The sequence below is a fragment of the Miscanthus floridulus genome, chromosome 19 (genome assembly GCF_019320115.1).
Source record: "Miscanthus floridulus cultivar M001 chromosome 19, ASM1932011v1, whole genome shotgun sequence".
Lineage (NCBI taxonomy): Eukaryota > Viridiplantae > Streptophyta > Magnoliopsida > Poales > Poaceae > Miscanthus > Miscanthus floridulus.
Window position 1 is genome coordinate 30,267,080 of NC_089598.1, and position 18,461 is coordinate 30,285,540.

Consider the following 18,461-nt stretch of genomic DNA (forward strand, 5'->3'; position numbering starts at 1 on the left):
GCACACGCGCTCGCTCTGTCCACGTCAACTGGTACGGTGCCCAAAGCCCCTCCTTTTTTTCTACCCTACAACAGGAGTCTACTCGCGAAAGTACCACGATAGTCACATATAGATAATATGACCACTTGGGGATATATTGTATTACACGGTGCGGTGACGGAGACTGGATCATAATAAACTTTACAAATAAATTACAATTGTCGTCAGTTTGGCTATCTAGCTACCCTTAGTCCAACGTTAGGTGAAACACAACTACACAAGGTGCACTTTTACAGAAGCCGGATGCACAGAAAAAACGATGCATCATACGTTCAAGGAAACTATTACTAAATCTTTCTTCAGAATTATAGGGATTAAGCCCCAGTCTTAGAATAAGTACTACTAAACCTGAATATGAAAAAAAGAGAGAGGACCTGTAGACCATCAAAAACCAACCACTAACCACAAAAAATGACTCCTTTCCTCGATCCAGGGATCAATCGATCGGATCTGCACCAGTCAGCAGTCACCAAGCTTAGCTAGCACCTCACCTCGATCGGATCGGACATGCATGCACTAGAGGCAAAGCAATCCTAGCACCTAGCTAGCTTTTCTTGCCGACCGAGATTTCCTGGTTCTCGCCTCTCGTTGCGTGCGAGGAACATGGTTCCTTTTCCAATTCCATCGACCGCGCGTACGTGACGACGAACTGGGTCGTTCCACCTTTGAGCCCGGTCCGGTCCCTAACCCAAACCTAGTAATACTTTATTTAATGGTAGTTGTTGCACATTGCCTTATACTAAGTATATCAACTAACACATAGTTTGCGACGACTAATATAATGACCGTTTACTAATGCCATACATGACTAGCTACGGACGACACGGCATTCCTATATAGTACTCCCCGTGCCGCCCAAGACAGGCTATACCTCGTCGTGCTCCTGCAAATTAGCTTCAGTTTGTTCGATCCAGAAGCTTTGCTACATACCTAGCTCCGGTTGGTCGCTCGCGTCGACGACCAGACCAACCAGCAGCAGCCATGGACCGGCCGGGACGACTTCTTCAGCGACTTCATGGTGCTGCGGCCGGACAAGGGCGGCGTCCGGAGCCTGCTGCACCTGCTGTGCTCCTGCAAGGTCGCCGACAACGACGCCGTCGACAGCCCCGTCGGCACCGAGGTCGCCGAGCGGCGGCGGAGGTGGGCCATCTTCGTCTCCCTAGTTGTGCAGATGCTGCTGCTGTCGGTCAAGACGCCCCTGGCGGCCTTCGGGAGGGCCGTCGAGTACTGGATGAACCTGCTCACGTACAATGGCGGCGGCGTCATTGGGCTTGTCAGGAACGCTGTGCAAGGTACATATGAACATGATCAGTTCTTTCTTTCCTTAATTAACATGATGAGCATAAGAATAAAATATAATGGGTGCGCGTATCCAACTACTCCAGCACATAAAAATGGGTATATACAGAGATATACTTAAGATGATGCGCCTTCTGTTCTCTCTCTCTCTCTCTCTCTCTCTCTCTCTCTCTCTCTCTCTCTCTCTCTCTCTCTATATATATATATATATATATATATATATATATATATATATATATATATATATATATATATCACGATCGTTGCCTTTTAAATTTCTTGATTGGCGTGTACTAACTAATCTTTTGAAAGGTGAAAAAAAAAATTCGTGCATTTTTTTTGCGTTTGGTTTCCAAATTTTCCAGCCTATATTTCCTTGAAATATCTTTCTTCATTTTCATATTTGTGTATTCGCTAAAAGAACAAGACACAAGGTTTAGACCTTGTTTAGAACATAGGAATTCTTTTCTATTCCTACCTTTTCCATGTGCAACTGAGTTTATTTCTATGAAATTCCTATACGATTCTTTTGATGCGTTCCAAACGGACACTTATCTTTTTCTTCTAAATCATGTCTGGTCTAAACCTTGTGTCTTGTTCTTTTAGCGAATACACAAATATGCAAATGAAGAAACATATTTCAAGGAAATATAGGCTGGAAAATTCCTATACGATTCTTTTGATGCGTTCCAAACGGACACTTATCTTTTTCTTCTAAATCATGTCTGTCTCTTCTTTTGTTTGTGCACGCACACAGATAAACATATAGATATGAGATATTTTACGGTGCTTGGGAGGAACCACCCGTTCCTCTCCATGATAATTATATTTTATAAGGGCAGCTTAGTAATTGTATCCCTCCCGGAGCACCCATCCGCCCAGTGCTCGGCTCCCAGGGGACCTCGTCGGTGATTGGCCCGCCTCGCGCTTCTATCCTACCTGATCCACCGCCGCAGCCCTCATCGATCGAATACTGAACACCGGTTAATGCTTGGGCTGTCGAACTAGCCTATTACCCAGACCCACTATGTCCGCAATGTCCCATGCCGTCAGATCGTGTCCAGGAACTCCATGTTTCTCTGAGGCATCTCCTTCAACAACAGCTCAGCTTCGTTCGTCGATGAGGTGGGTGACGGAGCGCTTAACTAATAACTTCTGGACGAGAGCTCAGTAGAATATAATAGCTTGCAGATCGGGTATGTTTGCGTACGTGCATAAGCTCCTAGGTGGCGAGCGCTGCAGCCCGACATGGCCGGCGGGTGCCGCCGAGAAGAGCTTTTCCGATCATGGCCAGCGAGTCCACCGCAGCTTAATATCGTTGCTACGCGGAAGTACTATTTTACCCTCCATAATTTAATTAGAACTGGTTCCGCATCCATTAAATTTTGGTTCCGGCCCACATCTTAAGTTCCTCTTAATGGCCGCGTTCGCTTCGCTGAAAAAATAAGTCGAAACATTGTTCCGGCTGATTTGTTGTGAGAGAAAAACACTGTTCTGGCTAAAAAAACAAGCTGAAAAAGACGGGTTATAAGAGAAGCGAACATGCCAATAGGTTCTTCCTATTTCTTAGCTATCCAATTTAACCAAACGGATGGCTCTAATTATTTCCGAGCACCGTAAAATTTCTCTATGGATATTTGCATAAATTGTTCTACATGTGCACAATTTGGCACCCCGTACATGTACAACTTTTTTTTTTATATATTTTCTTCGAAGTCTCGAAGTTCATCTACCCGTAATATAATGGTTGTAGAAACAGTTTAGTTGATAAAGTATGAATGAATTTCCCAAAAGAATGAACATGATCCTAATAAACAAACACCCGTTTGGGAACGCAGAAGTTATCTTCTCGATCCAATCTAACTATTAACAAATGAATGCTGTTGTACCACGAATTAGATGGAGGGTATTATATATTCTTTGTTTTAAAAAAATATCTTATTTATGAATACGTAGCTAAGAATGCAAAGTCAAATGATGCCATCATTCTATGAATTGATCAATCTGATAAGATGGAATGAAAGCAAACACAACTGCTTAAATATATCATTCGAATGCAGACATATAGTAAGTGATATATAGTACATGCCTAGTTTATCGCTTATTCGCTTTGTGATATTTAACAATGCTGCAAGGATCAGCATGCCTAGTTTCCGTGTCCCGCGAGAATTTAAAAAGAGTTGCTTTCTATAAAAACAGGATTTTCCTCCGTAAAAAAGAAGAATTTAAAAAGAGTTATCACCGGTTTAAGAGTTAATTAGCAACACGTCATTAGAATTACATGACTATTGAAGTATTGATGGATGTCACACAACTGTCGCAGTCATAAAAAATATATAATTTGTAGATTATACATTCTGGTGCAGGGATATCTCAAATCGTTCTAGTGGAGTTAAGTACTTTCAGACATTCCTACTTTATGAACATGTGAAGAAGTCAATTCAATCATTCTTAGCTTCCTCCTGAAGATAAGGATGTTGTCAGTTCCTTATACTTAACAATAAGTTGAGTTGGGTGTCTTAATGGTTTAAGCAACTAGTTGAATAATGTCTTTTGCTTTCTGTTGTGGGCACTAACTGTGGCAATCATTTCCTTGATAGAAGGGAATTATTTCAATGTAGTATGCTTTAGTTGTCACCTTAGGACTTACAATAAAGTACTGTAAGGTTGCTGGTGCAAGTATGCATTCTAGGATGACAAATATTTTGGTTTGATGATGTAGCTGGCTTTTTAGTTTGAAATTAGAAATCAAGCATGAGTTCAGAAAACTGGCAAGTTCGTTCCTTTGCAGATCTGCATTACACCAAATGTTTGATAATCCTCATTCTCATTTCAGTTCACTTTCTAGACATTGGATGGATCAGCCATACTTAAGTGTGGAAAACGCACAACTGATCATGTGGTTTTTGAAAGTCACACAGAAACCCACATGTTCCACAAGAAGACAAACATTGTTAATTGGCTTTGTTTTTCAAACAAGTACGCAGACAGCTCTAGGTTTTCAACCGAGTATATGACCTTCCTAACAGTACTATGTACATACATCCATGTTCCGTAATTTTCACCTCAAATTACAAACAACAATCACGCTGATTTTCAAACTAGTACGATAACAATGACATTGGTTTCCAAGGAAGAACAACAAGAACTAAATTCATCCGTTGTTTCCACCGAACCATAAATTGCAGGGAAAGTACGAACTCCGGACAGGACATCTCCAAATTACCGGTCCTTCATCGGATTAGTTGACACGAGAATTGAACTGGACAAGAAGATCAAGGCAGCGGATAGCAGCTATAACGCAGCTCTTGGTATCATGGCTGCAAAGCTAGCCTACGAGAACAAACTCGTCATCAAAAACGTCGTCGAAAGCAATTGGCAGGTGCAGATATGCAGAGTTCTGCAGTAAATTTTTTTGTTACTTTCTCAAAAGAGAACATGATTTTCATGCTATCAGTGTCTTACATATCTCCACTGTTCGTGGTTCTGCAGATGACGTTCTTGGAGTTCTTCAACTGTTGGAATGGTACGTATACGTACGATCCGTTGTTCAGTACCACGTTCGGTCGTTGCATGCCATGCGTATTAGATGAAGTGATTAACACGCGTGCGTACGCGCTGTGTGCTTTCTTTGCAGAATTCAGGGGCGACTACACCACCCAGGCGTTCATGCTGGCGGACAAGCCCGCGGACGCGGAGCTCGCCGTGATCGCGTTCCGCGGCACGCAGCCGTTCGACGCGGAGCAGTGGTGCACGGACGTGGACTTCTCGTGGTACGAGATCCCCGGCGTGGGCAAGGTCCACGGCGGCTTCATGAAGGCGCTCGGCCTGCAGAAGAACACCGGGTGGCCGGTGCAGCCCTCCGAGGCCGAGACGAAGCGCCAGTACGCGTACTACGCCATCCGCGAGAAGCTGCGCGCGTTCCTGGCGGCGAACCCGCGCGCGCGCTTCGTGGTAACGGGGCACAGCCTGGGCGGCGCCCTGGCTGTGCTGTTCCCGGCCGTGCTGGCGCTGCACAAGGAGGACGTCCTGCTGGAGCGCCTGGCCGGCGTGTACACGTACGGGCAGCCCCGCGTCGGGGACGCGCAGCTGGGGCGGTTCATGGCGGCGCACCTGGACCGCCCGCGGCGGCGCTACTTCCGGTTCGTGTACTGCAATGACGTCGTGCCGCGGGTGCCCTACGACGACGCGGCGCTCCTGTTCAAGCACTTCGGGCTCTGCCTCTACTTCGACAGCCTCTACAGGGCGGCGGCGGTGGCAGAGGAGCCCAACAAGAACTACTTCTCGCCGCTGTTCGTGGTGCCCAAGTACGCGAACGCGGCGTGGGAGCTGCTCCGGGGGTTCCTCATCGGCCACGTGTGCGGCGCCGTGTACGCGGAGGGGTGGGTCATGCGGGCCGCCAGGGCCGTCGGGCTCGTGGTTCCCGGCCTGCCGCCGCACTCGCCGCAGGACTACGTCAATGCCACCAGGCTCGGCGCCGCCTCGCTGGACCTGCTGCTCCGTGATTAGAGCTTGTGGAAGAATTCGTGGAAAATAGAGGACAGAATTCACATGTATGCCCAAGGATAAACTTCGGCTTAATTTGTCACAAGTACATACATCATCAAAGCAATTGTTCACGATACCGTACGTATAGTGCCTTGCGTCCTTGGATCGCTAGTTGACGCCTATGTTAGCAGTAGTAGCACGCATGCTGACGATCGGTACAGAATGTTGTAGAGATAGAACAGCGCTGGAAATAGAAGCGAAGCAACCAATGCCCGGCAGGTACGGCAAGCTAGGCTGGACAGTGACAGTCGGGAGCACAGCCTTCGTCGCTTACTCCACGGTTTAATCATGGGTTGGATACTCTTGCAAGGCTCGTTAGAGTAGCCTACTAACAGCAGGAAAGGCATGTATGGTCGCCTGGCCAGGTCATCCTAATCTATATCTATGTGACTATTATATCTTTCCACTCAATTTTATACTCCCTTCGTCCTTTAATATAATGTATTCAAGCATTCAAAAATTATGGCCAAATATAAGATATTTTAGGGGACAAGAGATAGTTTTGCATTAAATAGTAGCACAAATTTGGTAGATGGTATATTGTTACTTGTTATTTATCATTCAATCTCCACTAATCACATTCACAATAGTGTTTGATTGAGAAATGAAGGGTATATGCGTCTTTTGTACCCCCTTAATTTGTCCTTAAAATCTCTAAATTACACTATATTATAGGACAACAAGAGTAGTAGCATAGCATCATAGAGGCAGAGCTTCGACCCATGGATCATTGTCACCCTTTCACCGCTAAAGAGCACGTTCATGTTGGGCGAGCTCCGTGCGCTCGGGACTGATGTTTCAATAGCTAGGCCCCTGGGTAGACTAAAGCCAGAGAGGGCCAAAGGGAGGAGGACCTCAGGCAGACAAGAACAAGGGAGGGCGGCCAAGGGGATCCACTGGCTGGACCTATGGTTCTACTTGTGCACCTCAATCCACCTAGAAAGTGGAGGGGTGCGGGGAGGTTCGTATGTAGGGTGGGGCAGTCAAGCTTGGGCAACAGAGACGATGGAGGTAGCGTCCGAATTTGAGAGTGATAGCAGTGGAGGTGGCACATAGGCAAGAGGGAAACAAGCGTTTATGTGGGCATATGTGGGGAAGGAAGGAGCTGAAGGGCACAAATAGGAAGTAGGAGGTGTGAGAATACCACCCAGGATGAGAGGTGGAGGAGGAAAAAGTAGGGGAGGCTCCTACTTGGTACCTAAGTAAGTAGGGGAGCTGCTGGAGTGAGGCTCTTGCACTTTGGTACCTAAAAGTAGCTAGGGTAGTAGTCTACTAGAGTTGCTTTGAGATAGCTGAGGTGATGATGCTCTTGCTTGTTAGCATTGAATTGGCAGTCGACTTTCTTGATTCAAGGGGTTACTTCTCGTCCACGGGGCCGTTGAGCCAGATCAGCTCGGACACTAGCAAATCACGCTTCACATCAGCACACCTAGCATTGCCTTTCAGATCTTATCTCCTAACAAAATCCGCTCTTCCTCGGCCTCCTCTGCCGCCCTATTGCTGAAGCACTAGGTTGCTTCCGCGCCGGTCCACGTCCCCCTCAAACGTGGAGCACCCGCGTTGTGAGGATGTAGGCAAAAGGAAGAAGACATGCATGTGCTTCCGTGGAGCCGTGGAAAGAGAAATTTGATTGTTTTTTCTTCTTCTATTGTTTATTTCTTTCATGGGTCTGCATACTACTCTCCCCCCCCCCCCCCCCCACACACACACACACAAAAACCCTGCAATTCTAGAACTAAAGGGAGAGACAAAGGTAGTTGACAAAATTACAAAAAATACCCATACATCTAAGATTGCAGTTCTTTTTTTAATCGGAAAGCACGCGAAGAAATGAGCCCTCTAGCCGCCACATCGCCTTTCTTCTACGGGAGATGCGCATGGCGGTGATTTGAGTGGGTCCTACATAGCCCTGCATCCTATGCTGGTACCTATATGAGCATTTTTAGGACAAAATTTGAATTGTAGAAGTGCAGTTTTTTGGGACGTGGGAGTAGGTGCAATAAACTAGATATAGCAAAAAAATGCTATCAAAACCTATTTGACGTGGCCTACTCTTAGCACCTTAGGTACTGTCATACACTATGTATGCTCTAAGATGTCTATGACACTAAATTGCGATTTGCGAGGGGTTTATAATCTTTATAGGCAACTAAATTATGTTGTTTCATAAGCATTTACTATTTCTTATAAGTAGTTAAATATAAATTTTATCAGCAATTAACTGTGACCCACGATACTTGATACATCTTATTAAATGAGATTAAAACTATATGTGTGTGTTTTTTAGACGAGATTAAAACTATGTCAGGGCTGATAGACCTAACTACCCTAAAATTTTCAATGTTCCACGTCTGGACCTGAAAAAACACTCATAATTCGAAGAAATATTTCACGGGGCAACAGAACTGCACAAGTGTACACACGTCACACGCGGCAGCCGTTGTAGTGTTTACCATCCAGGATTCAGCCTACCGGATTCAACCGGCCCAGCAACCCAATACGCCTTCCTGAACCCACCCCTCTCGGCCTCTTGCCTCAATCGGCCCAAAACCCCCAATCCAAGCGTCCATTCCTGAATTCCTCCCCGGCCGGCAGCCGCCCCCCGCCGCCGCCATGAACTCCGTTCACAGCGAGGCGGCCGCTGCTGAGAAAGCGCGGCGCAAGAAGGACAAGAGGGAGAAGAGGAAGAAGCGCAAGGACGCCAAGGAGGACGACTGCGGCGCCGCGACGGCCGAGGAAGAAGCACCCAAAGAGAAGAAGCAGAAGCAGAGGAAGGACGAAGACGAGCGGGAGGGGGAGGAGAAGAAGAAGCCGAAGCCGACGGTGAGCATCGCCGTTGCCGGCTCCATCATCGACAACGCCCAGTCCCTCGAGCTCGCCACCCTCGTCCGTACCCACCTTTCCTCCTTGTCGCACTAGTCCTTGCTATATCTTGCAGCACGAATCCTTACAAGAGCATCTCTTCTGTTTCAGCTGGCCGGCCAGATCGCTCGCGCCTCCACCGTATTCCGTATAGACGAGGTCGTCGTCTTTGACAGTACTCCCGCGGCGGAGAATGGCGGCGCGGGTGATGGTGAAGAGAGTGGCGCGCGGTTCCTTGTTCGGATTCTGGAGTATCTGGAAACTCCACAGTACCTCCGCCGCCGCCTCTTCCCGATGCACAAGAACCTGAAGTTTGTGGTGAGATGCCAAGCAATGTGGTTGCCCTCGACATTTGATGATTTGTCTAGGTACTAATGGTGCTGTGCTGTTTCTGGTATGCAGGGATTGCTTCCACCGCTCGATGCGCCACACCATGTGCGCAAGCATGAATGGTCTGAGTTTCGTGAAGGTGACATCCCTTCTGGTGCCCTTGCTATTGATTTTAAATTCTGAGCTCACAATTTGAAGTAGGGTTTCATGTCCGTCAAAAAGAGTGCTGATAACTAGTTAAAATAACTTTTACCATTTCTTGTGGAGCTAATCTAGGAATATTGTGTCTTCTTATAATTCAAGCGCAACACATGCTGAACATCTGGAATGGAACACAAATGTGCACTTATAAATTAGAATATGGCCATTTAAGGCTCTTTTGCTAATCAAGCTTGCACATCTTCCTTTTAAATTTCAATTGTTACTCATTGCCTTTGCTCTCACATTTGGAAGGTCTCTCAAACTCTAAAAAAGGTCTGGCCGAACTTGGTTAGTGTAGTACAATATGGTGATGACAAAGGGGTGTTCCCCTCTGTAGGTTTTGGATTGGATTGCTACTGCTCGTTCAGAGGGGACATTTGAAGGTTGACATCCTTTCGACACTACTGAACTAGTGATTAGTGAAAGTAAACGAATACCAATATATGGTGAGGAGATATTTAGTTCAAACACACAGTTAGGTGGAAAAGTGCATAACGATTTGGTTAGTACACCAATTAACACTCAAAGTTTCTGGGAATACTTGGGATGTAATTCTGATACTCTACCTATGTGGCCTTTGAAGTTCACCCTGTACTGGGAATAAGAAACTGAGAAATTTCTTATACATGTTAAATCAAATGAAGTTTTGTTGCTATCCACACCAAGCACAGCTTGCTTTTTCCTGTATCTTGTTTGGAGGTTGCATTTCAAATGGTCTTACAACATATAGTGCATCATGCATATTTTTAAGTATTTTCTCATGTCGATTTGATGCCCAAACTGGAAGTCTTTGCACCTAATTCTGTTTTTACATTGCAATATGCATCTCTGCTGGCATGGTGGATTTCTACTACTTGTTCAAATCATGTTCGGCTCGCTCATGTTGAATAATTGTCTGTTTCCACATATTTTGATATTCCTGACCCAACAAATGCTTACATGTTACTGAATTTAGACAGGTGTAACATTGGAAAGTGATCCCTCAAAGGGGACTCTTGTTGATGTCGGATTAAGTAAGGTATTATGGATCTTCTAGTGTCCTTTTCTTTGTTCTGTGCCACTTGTCTGGGGAAAGGCGTTTACTGAGTTTGAAGATATGTTGAAAGACTGGGGAAAGCCTATCATATCTTACAATCTATGGGAGTATATAAATGGACACAGCCTTATGAAAATCTTAAATATAATTTTGCTTACGTTAATTGACTTATTTTCTGTAAATAAGGCTTTTTAAGGCAGACAATGAGGTTAGGAAAAACAAATCCCAAGATTTGACAGACCTTAATCTATCATTTACAGATAAAAAAAACATTTCACAATGTGTATTATCTGATTTGCACTTAATGGTTTCATATATAGAACAGATCACCACTTCCATGCAAAAAATGTGGCATTGATTCTAGTTTATCATGATTCTGCAGAATGTTCTGGTTGAACAAACACTAGAACCAGGCAAAAGAGTAACTGTAGCCATGGGAACAAACCGTGACCTAACAACAGGTAAACCAGTCATTTATGGATTGCAAAATATGATTGTATTGATACTTCTTTATCTATACCTTTTCCAATGTATGAAGAATTTGTACATGTCTTAAGTAATCTAGATAATCCACATAAAGGCTATTCCTATTTCCTAGCATTTACATTTGGCAGTAATTCAACACTTCTATCATTAGAACAAATTTAGTTCATGATATTTGTTGGCTTGTTGCTTCCTCTTCAACTTTTGGTCTTTCTCATTTCAAGTTTTCAACTCATAAGTGTTGTTCTCAATGTATTCTTCTGATGTATTTTTGTTTTTCAAATCAATTTTGAAACCAAGTTATGTTGCCTATTCTTGTGCAGTATGTCTCTCTATGTCCTCATACTAGAGCAGTATTAACTTTAACTGTGTACTGTTTTATTTTGCCATTTTACTGTAACTTAACTTGTACCTGCATCTAGCTTGCATAAGGAAAGTTGTCCCCCTTCCACACCCAGGGAACAGATGGGATCTTATTGGGGCTACAAAGCGCGTTATACTTCAAATTTAAGTAGTGTTTTAAAAAATTCTCCATTCAAGGTACTGTTTTCACATCTTGCTGTTCAGAAAAAAAGTTGTGTTATGATTACTCACTTCCACCTTCCTTCGTTTTGTTATTTACTATCCCTAGGAAGAATATGACCATATCATTGGCACCTCAGAGCATGGACAAATAGTTAATTCTTCTGAGCTTACCTTGCCTACTTTTAGGTATGCCATCTGCTGTTCTCATGGACCACCTTGAGAAACCAATTTAGATTTGTTACCATTTCTTTTATTACTTGAATGTGTAAATTCCTCCGAATTTGCTTAGGATGCTCCAGCTTTATTTGAGTATGCTAAACTGTACATTTCAACAAATAGTCAAATAGTTGTGGACACATGTTTTATGTGCTAACCTGTGCTAATAATTCTTGCTAAGCAGTAAGCAAGTAGCTGCTACCTTACCTTTGTGTTAAATTATCATGAGTGGATAAACATTTAACCAAGGAATGTGTACCTTCACTTAAGTATTGAAATGATACGTTTTAGTAAAATTCTTTCTATAGTAACTATTGGCTAGTATTGTGCTATTGCCATATTCCAAGGCTGAGCATTGTAACCATCTGTGTATGCTTTATGAATGACCCTTGCCATGTATATTAGCGACCATTGTGAGTCTATCCGGTCACTTATGAGGCTTTACTGAACAGGCACCTGCTCATTGCATTCGGTGGACTTGCTGGTTTGGAAGAAAGCATTGAAGAAGATACAAATTTGAAGGTATATATGTTATTTCTGTTATGATACTTCATATTTCTAATGAAACCTGATCTCATGCATGGAAATTAGGAGTTATGAAAGCATTTCTGGTCTATGGTCAAATTGAGAGTACTTGAAATGTCAACATTGCATGAGAACCTGAGCTAATTTGGTAGCTGAAACATTCAGCTTGTGTTTGCAGGGACTCTTTCACTTAATTAATGATTGTAATATTACTACTGTTGGTGTTGAAGTCACTTATTTCTGTGACAGGGTAAACGTGCAGATGATGTATTCACATCTTATTTGAATACATGCCCCAACCAAGGGAGCAGAACAATAAGAACAGAGGTACCTGCCTCTTGTAAGCTTTTAAAATTTCAGTTGTTATGACATCTGTTGGTATGCTAACAGCAGTAGAGAATTCTTTTTCCAGGAGGCACTTCTCATTTCCCTCCAATACTTCCAAGATCCCATTAGGCGAGCGGAACAGAAAATGTAGAAGGTAATACAGACATGCAAATCTAGCGATGCCCCACAAGTTGACCCTGTCAGCTACAGAGCTTCACTTGTAATGGTGGAGTTTTCTCACTGAGAATTTTACCTATGTGGCGATGACAGTGGAGCCAAGAGGTTGTGAGCCATAGAGGACATTTTGACACAACTATTTCGGTTTAGAAAAATTGATGTGGAGCTGACTTAAGTGAAAGTGAGTGTTAGCCTTGCCATTTCGATGTATCCAGTGGTTGTCCACGGTAGTCTATCGCTGTTTCATACTTTCATGCCTTTGACAATGTACTAAAAACGGAGGATCGCTTTTAGCACCATAAAGGCCATGCCTGACGCAGTGCTATTCTTTGTTAGGCTACATTGTGCTTGATTTGGAGTGAATACTGCATAATGCAATTGATGATCACCATTAGTAGCAGTGATGGTTCATGTTGTATTGGTGTCAGTGTCATGGTTTAGTTCTCCTTCAGTTCCATAATGAAGTATGTGCATCAGAGAGTAGTGCTGCCCTTGTGATTGATGGGTGTGTATTTATGTGCCCTCGAGCCTAATCCCAGATGGATTTTGATCCACTAGGGTTTTTGGGTTACAATTGCCCATAAGAGGAGGCGGTTGAGTGTATTGGAGAATTGTTCGTATGCCGGCGTTATCACCCCGTGGTGATTCGTGTCTGTGTCGGAGTCGGACACAAATCACGATCAATACCGCTTTCTTATAAGGCCCGATCCAGAGGGGCGACTCCAGCCCACGTACGTCTCACGCCAGCCACCGCCATCCTCCCTCCCCATCCGTCGACACGCGCGACGCCGGCCGCCGCCATTTCCGCGTAGCGCGAGCGAGAGGACGCAGGCGACCGCAACCGCCGCCATTTCGCGTAGCGCGAGCGAGAGGACGCAGGCGACCGCACCCACCGCCAAGAAGATGCCTGGCTATGGCCGAGTCGCAGCGCGCGACGAACTCCGCTCGAAGACGATGGACTTGGCTCCGTCCGAACTCTCCGCCCCTGATCCGCGCCAGGTGCTGAGGAAGAGGCTCGGCGAGGAGATGGAGGCGCTCCGCGGCATCCTCAGGAAGGCCGAGCTCGTGGTGCGCAAGAATATCGACAAGGGCCGCGCGGCACCTCGCCGCGGCAAGGACGGGCGTTTCTTGGCCGCAGAAGCCCGATCAGAGGCCATGGAGGCCGACCGTACTCCATGTGCCAAGAGAAGAAAGGCGATGCCACCCCTGGAGATCATCGAGCCTCCGCCCCGGATATCGAAGTCCGATCAGGCTGCATGTGCCAAGAAAAGGAGGACGACGCCAACCGTGGAGATAATCGAGCCCCGGATATCTCAGGACGAGATCTTCAGCTTGGTTACCCGACTGTCGTCGCTCTCGTCGAACATGCCGACGCGCATCCTCGAGTTCCTGAACAAGGAGTGCACCGGTCACACAAACGAAAAGGCTGGGGAGATAGAGATCGATCTGGGATCCATGACGCGCTCCGCCATGTTAGAGCTGCAGAAGTTGCTGGACGAGTTTTCTGAAGAAGAGAAGCGTCGGCAGCAGAAAGAGGAGTCGATGAACGTCTGCAGATCCATTAGTCGCTCATCTTCCCGTGAACTAGAGGAAGGTGAGTTCATCGAAGAGGATTGTAGTGCCACCACGGATTGCGGCGATGCTTCTCCTGTTGTGGCATGTAAGGGCCTTTCTTCACCGCCACGAATACTTGAAGACGGAAAGATGACAGAGGAAGAGGGCGCCATATGCGGCGACACTGGCCCTGTTGCAACCGCTGAGACCGCAAAAAGCCCAAGCAACAGCAGTTCGTCTGGATCCTCCAGCAGCAGTGATGGTTCATCTGGATCTTCTTGCAGCGATTCATCAAATTCAGACCACAGCGACTTAGACTCTGACAATGAATGCATGACAAGCAATGTGGCTCCTGCCGTTCTTCCCATTCCCAAGGCCGACGCCTCTGCCATAGCAATGCCAACCAAGGGCCTTTGCTCACCGCCACGAATCTCGAAGACGGAGAGATGACAGAGGAGGAGGAGGTCGACATATGCGGCGACACAGGCCCTGTTGCAACCGAGAAGTTTGTTGAAACAGCAAAAAGCCCCAGCAGCAACCGCAGCTCTAGCAGTTCGTCTGGATCCTCCACCAGCGGCGGCAGTTCATCTGGATCTTCATGCAGCGATTCATCAGATTCCGACAGCAGCGACTCTGGCTCCGACGACTGAGTGTGTGACAATCAATCCGGCTCCTGAAGTTCTTCCCAAGACCGACGCCTCTCCCATGGCAATGCCACACAAGGTTCTCAGTCCCTATCGCTGAAGAGGAGTTTGCTGAAACCTAGGAACAGCCGAAGAAGCAACAGTTCATTACTTGAAGATGGCGAGATAGAAGAAGAGCACGGCACCTCCCCTGTGGCTGCAGAGAAGTTTGCTGAAACCGTCAACAGTACAGGATCTGCCAATGGCCAATGCGTCAGAAGCAGCCTGCCTCCTACCGTCCAGTCCCGAGCCATCGAAGCCACAGCCAGCTGCACAAGGCACTGTTCGTCAGTTTCTATGCCAAGGGTTATGAGAAGAAGCGCGAGAGGGCTGTGGCTGCACAAGGCACCGTTGGTCATTTCTATGCCAAGGCTTTTGAGAAGAAGCGCGAGAGGCAGAGAGCCTACGAAAAGCTAGAAGAGATGGAGAGGAACGCGAAGGCGAAGCCCATCTTCGACTGGATACACCCGGGACACTTGAGGCAGCTAGGGATCACCACCCCGGTGGAGTACGCTGTCACCTCGGAGCGGCTTTTTCCTGCTCGTCATGGCTGCCCGGTGCAGAGTCTACTTGGGCTCTTCTTGAAATCATAGTAGCAGACCACGGAGATGGCAAAGGATCCACTAGATACTCCAAGACCTATTGGAAACTTATTACAGTAGGTTCAAATCATACATGATGTATTAGTGTTTATGTAATCCGGCTGTACTTTCTGTCGCACAGTATGATGTACTTGTGATGTTGTAATCTGTATGCTGTCGAGTGTTGAGCCCTACAAAAGCTTATCGAGCATTGATCAGTCTAGTGAACCTGATGTATATTGCCTTGAAACCAGTTAACATTGCGCCATTGTGTTGTACTTCTAGACAAGTATACATCAGGTTAATATATGCTGAAGAAGTTGTATATGGCTAGCTATGTTTGCAGTCTAAGAATGAAAATATTCATATATTCTGGGGGAAAAACTGTCCGCAGCATTGCAATACAAAATATATGTTCCTAACCCAGATTTACCCACGTATAATTGGACTGCATCTGGAGCAAAGCCAATTTCGTAGACAGATGCAATCTAAAGATATACGACGTGCGACTGCATTTGGAGCAAAGCCAATTTCGTAGACAGATGCAAGATATACGATCTACTCCTAGACAATTGGTCCAAGTCGGGCACACTGGATGCAGCAGCCAGCAGGTTAGCCATCATCCCGTTTATCCAATGTGGCCCAGTCAATGTTTACCCAAACCCGCCGTGGAATATTTAATTTGCTTTGCTTTTATTATTTTGAATGCAATATGCATTTTCTCACGAGTAAATAGAAGCAACAGCGCAAGTCATGATAAACTTACACAAAGACAATGAAACTTGCTGAAGTTGGGGTTTTTTTTTGGTTAGTTACTTACACAGCAAATCTCTTGGCAAACTCACGAATATAAGCATCTTATATTGATTTCATCACGTTTTCATACAAAGACTATTTAGTTGATAGCCAAAATTTCGTTTCTGTGATCTGAAGTACACATTGCTTTTGTCCATTGCTGGAGCTATTGGTATGCCCAAATATTGTGACTGGGTAAGAGGCGCTTCACTGTTTTTTATGAACAAAAGCACTTCTTAACCACGAAAAGGTGTTTTCCTTATTGCGTCCAACTTCGAAGCCATCAATTGTGCCAAACTTATTTTCCCTCCTTCAACAAGAGCTTCCTTCAAATTACTGAAAAGCTGACCAGGTGGCCTAATTCCTCTGTCCAGCATCTCCTGGAAATATACGCAAGCTTCTTCGAGCCTGTTCTCAAAGCATAACCCATTGATCAATGCCGAAAACATATGCATACATGGGAGGACACCTCTCTCCCCCATTTGCTTCCACACCTTCAATGCCATATCAACTCTTCCGTTACTACAGAACATGCCAACCATCATTGTATAAGTATTGAGCTGAGGCTCACAGCCGTCCATTCGCATTCTCTGGAATATATTATAAGCCTCCTCAAATTTCTGTGATTTTATCAGATAATGAAGAATTACATCGTAAGTACGGGAATTTGGACCAATTTTACACTTCCTCATCTCGTCAACCATCTTGAAAGCATGCTGAAACTTTGAGGCTCTGCAGTAAGCTCCAACTACTGCGTTGCACGTAGGCACCTCCATGGGGAACCCACTTTTCTTATAATGCTCAAAGTACTTCAAAGCTTCATCAAGCCTCTCCTCTGAGCCAAGGCCATTGATAAGCATGCAGTACACATGAGGACTTGGCATGCAACCACTTGCTTCCATCTCGTTGAACACCTTGATGGCCTCATCACATTTGCCAGACTTGCAGAAGGCGCTAATCAGCATCCCGTAGGCAACAACATCAGGCCTAATGCCAGCATCAATCATTTCTTGGTACATCGTTTTCACCATCAACAGATCTTTCTCATGGCCCCAACCTTCCATGAGGACAGTGTAGGTTTTCAAATCAGGTACAAACTTACCCTTCCTCTTCATCTCCTTATAGATGGCTTGCGCCTTCTTCACTTGTTTGGATTTGCTTAGCGTGTCAATCAGCCAGTTGTAATCCGACAACTTAGTTTTAAGCCCAAAAATGCTCATCTTCTCGAATGTCTCTACAGCCTCTTTGACCTTTCTAGCCCGAGCATACCTTCGGACGATGAGCTTGAATGTGTCCTTAGACAGCAACCCCCGGCACCGCATGGTCTCCACCAAGCTCCACACCAACCTGAACTGCTTGATCTTGCCGAGCGCCTCAATCAGGTTGTGGAGGCCCTCAGTCGTGTAACTGAAGCACTCCTGCCTCTCTGCCCAGCGGAAGAAGGCAAGTGCTAGCATCCCAGCATTGCTCAAGTTCTCGAGCACTTCAGCTACCAGCTCTGGAGACATGGCCACCCCAAGCGCATCAAGCGTCGACGCAATCCTTGGTTCTGGTTGTGTGGACACAATACGACACACCACCTTAGCAGCCTCTGACATGCCCACAAGGGGGCCATCCCCAAAGGCGTCGCCCGGCGCGACTGTGAATCGCAGTGGCTCTGCACTGGCGTGCTCATCCGTGGACCGCCGAGCCACAGTACAAAACCCTGAAGCGTGCGTTCGGCCGAGCACCTGGCAGGCATGGCCAAACAGTGTGTGGCATGGCAGTTTTGGTGGAGCAGGTGGAGGCATTTCGTCGAACAATCCTTGCGCATCTGTAGTGAGCGCGCAGGGGCCACTCCTCACGGAGCTACCGAGCAGGGTGGATGCTGGGCGGGCGAGGTGATGCATCAAATCGTGGTTCTGAGAGGAGGGTTTGAGGGACAAATGATTTTGCAGTGGCGGTGAGCGGTGGGAGGACAATCAGGACGGGAGGGCGTGGCAGCGCCTGCACTAGTGCTAGATGCCTAGATGCAAAAGTTCTTTGTCCTTCTACTATCCAAATAACTGCACAAACAAAATGAGTAACATGCCAGTTCACTAATTATATGCACAAAGTGCAGAGTAACATGTCAGTTACCAAAGTGTGCAACTCTAAATTAGTGTAAACTTGTGGTTCAAACAGTAGTCTGCAAGACTGCAAATGATTAATTTCATAAGTATTCTTATGGTCATATTTTACAAACTGTGACCAGTACCTAGTGAACTGGTTCCAAGCCCTCATGTGCTATATATGTCTGCC

The 18,461-nt window shown here is 45.8% G+C and overlaps 3 protein-coding genes and 1 pseudogene across 3 annotated transcripts; 3 read left to right on the top strand and 1 right to left on the bottom strand.

Moving 5' to 3' along the window:
• Nucleotides 1–928: 928 nt before the first annotated feature.
• On the top strand, nt 929–6,001 carry LOC136529357 (triacylglycerol lipase OBL1-like). Its single transcript, XM_066522430.1, has 4 exons — nt 929–1,331; nt 4,527–4,720; nt 4,831–4,864; nt 4,976–6,001. The coding sequence occupies exons 1-4, from the start codon at nt 1,055–1,057 to the stop codon at nt 5,845–5,847; spliced, it is 1,377 nt and encodes a 458-aa protein (XP_066378527.1). The 5' UTR covers nt 929–1,054; the 3' UTR covers nt 5,848–6,001.
• Nucleotides 6,002–8,443: 2,442 nt separating this feature from the next.
• On the top strand, nt 8,444–12,941 carry LOC136528967 (uncharacterized). The gene is given in 11 exon segments (XM_066521981.1): nt 8,444–8,772; nt 8,860–9,066; nt 9,151–9,217; nt 10,239–10,297; nt 10,698–10,776; nt 11,221–11,238; nt 11,241–11,338; nt 11,430–11,509; nt 11,992–12,061; nt 12,314–12,391; nt 12,477–12,941. Coding segments are annotated over 11 exon segments (1,095 nt in total). The 5' UTR covers nt 8,444–8,499; the 3' UTR covers nt 12,543–12,941.
• Nucleotides 12,942–13,261: 320 nt separating this feature from the next.
• LOC136525308 (suppressor protein SRP40-like) lies at nt 13,262–15,571 on the top strand (annotated as a pseudogene).
• Nucleotides 15,572–16,249: 678 nt separating this feature from the next.
• On the bottom strand, nt 16,250–18,070 carry LOC136525161 (pentatricopeptide repeat-containing protein At1g71060, mitochondrial-like). The gene has a single exon (XM_066518159.1). The coding sequence runs from the start codon at nt 18,068–18,070 to the stop codon at nt 16,418–16,420; it is 1,653 nt and encodes a 550-aa protein (XP_066374256.1). The 3' UTR covers nt 16,250–16,417.
• Nucleotides 18,071–18,461: the final 391 nt, after the last annotated feature.